The 5730-nt window shown below is 47.0% G+C and overlaps 1 protein-coding gene across 1 annotated transcript; it reads right to left on the reverse strand.

Moving 5' to 3' along the window:
• Positions 1-983: 983 nt before the first annotated feature.
• Positions 984-5097, reverse strand: Ccdc71l (coiled-coil domain containing 71 like). The gene has a single exon (XM_076550804.1). The coding sequence runs from the start codon at positions 4820-4822 to the stop codon at positions 4169-4171; it is 654 nt and encodes a 217-aa protein (XP_076406919.1). The 5' UTR covers positions 4823-5097; the 3' UTR covers positions 984-4168.
• Positions 5098-5730: the final 633 nt, after the last annotated feature.

Genomic DNA, 5730 nt, shown 5'->3' on the forward strand with positions numbered 1-5730 from the left:
TATTTGTAAATTCCCAGTTACTTTAAAATACACAATGGCACATTTTAAAATCTTTCAAAGATATTGTCAAAGACCCAACTTCAAAACATAACTTCTAATAGTGAAATCTGTAACAAGCCCCAACTCTTGCCCTAATATTTTTAGGAAGCTTAAAAGCATACTTTCTTTATGTCTCTTTATTTCCCTCATAAATTAGTCCCCTTAAATTCTAGACCACAATCTGTTCTTGGTGGGGATGCTAAACCAACTGGACACCTAAATTCTCATTATACTTTACTATACTCAGTCTTCACACTTCCAATTAATAGCATTTAAATCCCTTCAACCCTTACAGCACCCCACTAGTTCACAAAGCACATTTGATACTGGAGATGCTAAGGCACGTTTATTTACCTAGTCACCTAGAGTCCCAGCACTTGAAGGACATGATGTCCAGTATGGTAATTCTCTTCCAGGCTTTGCCGCCTCCACCTACCAAAAGGCCCTGGGGTATGAGGTAATGCAGTCCACATAGTGTTCAATCTGCCCTTGCTGTGGTTGCTGATACTCCACTCTAGTCCTGTAGATGCAATAAAAATGCATCTTTGTTCTGTGAACAGTCTGCACTGCTGCCATGCACGGCATTTTCTTTCACAGTATGAGGGATGAGAACTTAGCCCTTCTGCCATCACCCCAGTGGTATTTAGGGGCCAGGATCCAGAAGCCTGAATTTGGGTGCATCTTTTAAAGTTTATTGCAGGCAAACTGGGCTATGGCTATGGCTTTGGTTTGAAGCACCATTTCAGAAACTAACTAAAGAACTAACAGGTCCTAAGACAAAATACAACACAAAACTTGAGATTTCTAGCTTGAGAACTTCTAGATTGAGAGTTCACAAAAATATCAAGATTTATCAAATTTTAAATTAAAATGTTTTCTGATTCACATGTAAACATAAAATCTCATTTTGAAAAACTTTGAGTATCATTAGAAAAGCCAGACACTATATGCTCTAAAATTTATTTACAGTTAATAAGTTAAAAAGCAACACACAACCAAATTGTAAATCTCATTCATATGCACATTAAACTGTTTCAAGGAAACACTTCAGTTCCATTACAAACAATTGCTTTCTAATGCACTTAAGACATAACAGTTTATCAAAAAATATCTGAACACACCAATAAAGGAAATGTTATGTATGTATGTTCATTAAAAATCACTGATTTAAAGAATGCCATAGCAACCCTCAAACAACAAAAAAACCTTTAAGTTCAAAATTGTGATTTTTTTTTGTATTCAAATATTTTTAAAGTTTTTTTATAAAGTTTTTTGAAAAATAGTATTATGTACACATGGCAAATCAACAGGTATGAGCTACCAGCTTAAGTTACACTTGTCCACAGAGTACTGGGACAGACAAAATAAATAGGCACCACGACAGCAGCACTCTGCACTACCAACAATGAAGCTTGCCCTTGGCAAAGTAAAAGGAAGTCGCTGGGTTATAGGGAGGAGGATGTAAATGACAGAGTGACCTTGAGGTGCCAGTCACTACAAGTAGGAACTCGTAGCAAGGTGATGCATTTCCTCCCAGCTGACCTCTTGTCTCAGGGCACGTGAGAGATGAGGGAGAGCAGAACCAATGGGACGTCTTAAAAAACCAAGCTAGAGTCTTTCCAGGTCAAAATCCAGGCTCCACCTTAAAGGCCACAGGGCCAAGTGTCTTCCACAGCCCCTCCAAAGGTACCCAGGAAATACCCTCACTTCCTTACAACAGACTCCCAGTTACATCAGATGTGTCTTTGTACTTTTCAAAGTTGCAACACTGGTTTTGCTGCAGAAAATTTGGCAAAGTAAAGGTTGTATTTTTTTAACTATATCAAACTCAGGATGGGCAACCGGATCTAAACTTTAATCAGTCAGATCAATAAGCCAAATAAACATTTATGCATAAGGTCAACTGCACTAAAGAACCAAGGCATAAGAGAAACATATGTCAAAAACTTCAGTAAAAATAAATGCATGGTGTCACTAGTTACATGTCCATTGTGAGCTGAGAAAAATTCTCCTCTCAGCCACATCTAGTTTCAAAATCCTCTGGGAAGCATCTAGATAAATTCCACGTTGAAATTACATTCTAATATGGCCATTGGATTTATTTCTTATTATAAAACTATATACAAGTGAAGTGGTACAAATGCATTTTCTTCAGGTGCTAGTTAGCTATAAAAGTTAACAATATACTTTTGGGAAGAAAATCCTATGTATCTGAAATACATTTGGCAATGGAAGCTAATAACAAAGACTGTCTCAGCTTCCCATGACACAACTCAATACTCTCCCTCTGGTAATTGCTCACTTTTTATGTATTCAGTCTTTATAACAATGTATTATCATTTTCATTGAGCAGTGAATAAAAGATTGAGGCTTGTGGGAAACTGGCATAAAGTCATATATGTATGTATATATGTATATATATATATATATTTTACAAAATAAAAACACTAAGTCAAAACACTCCTTTCATGAACTACTAAACTTAATAGATAATTCAGAAAGCTATGCCACTGAATTCTAGGAACACAAGAGTCAAACTGCAGCTCTCGTTATTCTAAGAACTTGCCAAGCAGGGATAAACTTTAGCATTGAGGGCTTAACAAGCCCCAGCCCAGTGTGAATGTCCCATGGCAGAACACTTAAATTGTAAATAAAAGTGGTAGAAAAACACTATTTGACCCTTTAGGTATTGCAGAAAAAGCTGGCTGTGGCACCACTGGCTAAAAAACCACCAAGTCTTGCTGCCACCAATGACCAAAGGCACTTGGATAATCCAGAACTCCACACTGGGCCATATGGTGTACATGCTATTATTATAAAAGTGTACAAGAAGGGTCAGTACAGTGTGGCTCAATTTTTTGATTCCTGTGACCTTTAGCTATCAAAAATTGCAAACACAATTATGAATGGAAAGAAGAGAAAAAGAAATTTCATAGACAAAAAGTCAACCAATTGTCATGATTTTCAAAAAGACAATAGTATTAGTTTAGGCATTTCTTGTTATCCAACAACAAAGAAATAAAGAGATCTATTTTTCCCCAAAACAACTTCAACCAGTTATGTGGTACCAAGAAATGCCCCTGCCCCTATAGATCATTCACAGTTGCGGGAATTCTAATGGGTATTCTGTTTACCTGTTTGCTCACAACGTCTACATGCACTGATCTCTCCTAAGCAACTTCCATCTTAATTCTCTTCCCATTAACAGTCCTGGATTTTATGTTAGACCAGGACGTGAGGCCAAATCACCTCCAACTGGATCCCAGTTATTCTTGTAGCCAACATATTCTTCAAAATTGATTCACTTTTTATCACAAGCCAAGTGGTTCCAAAACACTTCAATTTTATTCAATTAAAAAGAACAACTTTTCCTAAACAAAACTTTTAAAGAATATTCTACCATTTTCTTTAGGAGCTCAGTAAATATAAATATGAAACTTCAATATAAAACTTTATATATAAACACCTTAACATCTTTTTAAACAGTTGTACTTTGCATCTCTTGGTAATCACTGAGCTCATGAAATTCAAAGCCATACAAATCCTCACATTAACAGTCATAAACTCGAACCTCTTAAAAGACAACCTTGATCAAAGCTTTGGAATCCAGTAAAAATTAGGAAACGAGTGGGCTTCAGAATACCCTGAGCTTACACCAGCACTACACCACGAAACACAGTCAATCTTCCGTCCAGAAACTGGGGCTGACAGTCCAAACAAAAAACAAAAAACAGGAAAGGGGATAAAGAGCAAGTAAAATTCTGGCTTTATTACGTAAGCATGAACACAAATTCCTTTGGAGAAAAAAAAAATTTTTTTTAAGTCTTCGGAGGACTTCCAGACCGGTGAGGTAGAGTCCGAGGGAGAAAACGCAGGTAATCCCTCCAGTTCTGGAGACGTCTCCATCCGGGTTGGGAAGCAAAGGGACCTCTGCCGCGGGTCCGGCTGTCCCGTCTGGGGCCCGCACCTGTCCCGACGGCGGACCGCGGCGCCGCAGCGCATCCGGGGGCCTTGTTCGCGCATAAAGTGCACCAAAGGGGGCCGGTTCTGTAAACATTCGACTGACATTAGTCCGTTCCAGCGCAGAGCTCGCTCGGGCGGCGGCCGGCAGGAGGCGCCGCGGCGCGCGTCACGCCCGGGGCACCGGGAAGCGGCGCAGCCTCACCACCGGGTCCAGGTCCACTCGCAGCACTTGGCGCGCCCTGCGCCGCGCCACCGCCAGGCTGCGCTCGCCCCACACGTCGTCGCCGACGCGGATGGTCGGGAAGCTGGTCAGCGTCGGGGTGGCGGCCCTCCAGATCTCCTCCAGGGTGCGGCCCCCGAAGCAGGACACGGGCGGCTCCGGCTCGCCGGCGGCGGCGGGGCGCGGCCCGAGGGTGCCCGCGGCGGCCCGAGCTCCGCGGCGCCTCCTCCTGGGCGCGGCGCGCGGGCGCGGGCGCCGGGCGGGCCGGCTGGCGGGCGCCGGGGGGTCGGGCACCAGCGCCCGGCACGAGGAGTAGCCATAGACGTCCTTGCTGCGCAGGATGTGCGGGGAGAACTGGTGCTTGAGGCTGCAGAGGAAGCTCCAGAGCTCCGCTTCCGAGCTCATGAACTCCGTGCTGCTGGGCATGAAGAGCTTGAAGGCGTCGCCCAGCGCCTCGGTGCTGCCGGCCAGCGACAGTTGCGACCGCGAGTACACCACCTTCTCCTCCAGCGCCTCCAGCCCGGCCCCTCCTTCCGCTCCGTCGCCGCCGCCCCAGGCGGCCCGCGGCCGGCGCCGCCGCCTCTTGCCGCCGCGTCTCATCGGAGGCCGCTCGGGGCCGCCCGCCGTCCCCGCCCGCGCCCCGCTCCCCGGCGCTGGCCGCTGCCGGCGCCTCCCGCCCGGCGCCGCTCGCTACTTTTCTCGCCCGGCCGCCCCTCCCCCTCGGGGCGGAGGACGCGCTGGATGTCCTGCCGCCCGGCTCAAGATGGCGGCGGCGGGCGCCCACCCCGGGGCTTTGTCATTGGACGGCGCCCGCCCCCTCCCCTGGCTTCCCTTTCTTCTGCTCGGCAGCCTCCTCTCTCGCCCTCCGCCTCTCCTCACACGGGCCCGCCCCGGCCCCGCCCCCGCGGCCCCGGCCCCGCCCCCGCGGCCCCGGCTCCACCCCCCGCGGCCCCGGCTCCACCCATTGGGTGCTCCCGGGAAGGGGCGGGGACGTGTGGGGGCGAGGCCAGTCCTGGAAAATGGTGCCTGTGGGTGGTGGTGGTGGTGGTGGTGGTGGCCAGGAAGGCCAGTCAACCCTTGGTGGGTGTCTTCGGGTTGCCATGTCTAGAGTGGGAAGTGGGTGTGAGCTCCATGCTTGGGGGTGAAGTGGGTAGGTGTGCAGCTCTGGGTTGAGCTGGAGAAACCTACCCGTCCGTCCGAATAACAAAGACTTGATGGTATCACAGCCCAGAGATTTGGGTCTAAAACTCGAGGGGTTGGGCTTTTCGCGAGTCTTCTAAGCCCTTTGGCGTCCTTGTACTCTTTGCCTCTCTTGACCCCATCTTCCTCAAGAAAACAGTAAGCATTCAGGCATTTATGACAGCTTCCTTCTGGGCAGTGGAGCCATCTTGGCATATTTAGGAGATACTGGTCGTAGGGACAGCAAAGACTACTGTATGAAACTAAACCGTCTGCTCAAGTTGGACAAAGAGCAACGGCAACAAAGATTATTCTGCTTAAAGAAAATA

Source organism: Peromyscus maniculatus, chromosome 14, assembly GCF_049852395.1.
Source record: "Peromyscus maniculatus bairdii isolate BWxNUB_F1_BW_parent chromosome 14, HU_Pman_BW_mat_3.1, whole genome shotgun sequence".
In the NCBI taxonomy this organism is placed as follows: domain Eukaryota; kingdom Metazoa; phylum Chordata; class Mammalia; order Rodentia; family Cricetidae; genus Peromyscus; species Peromyscus maniculatus.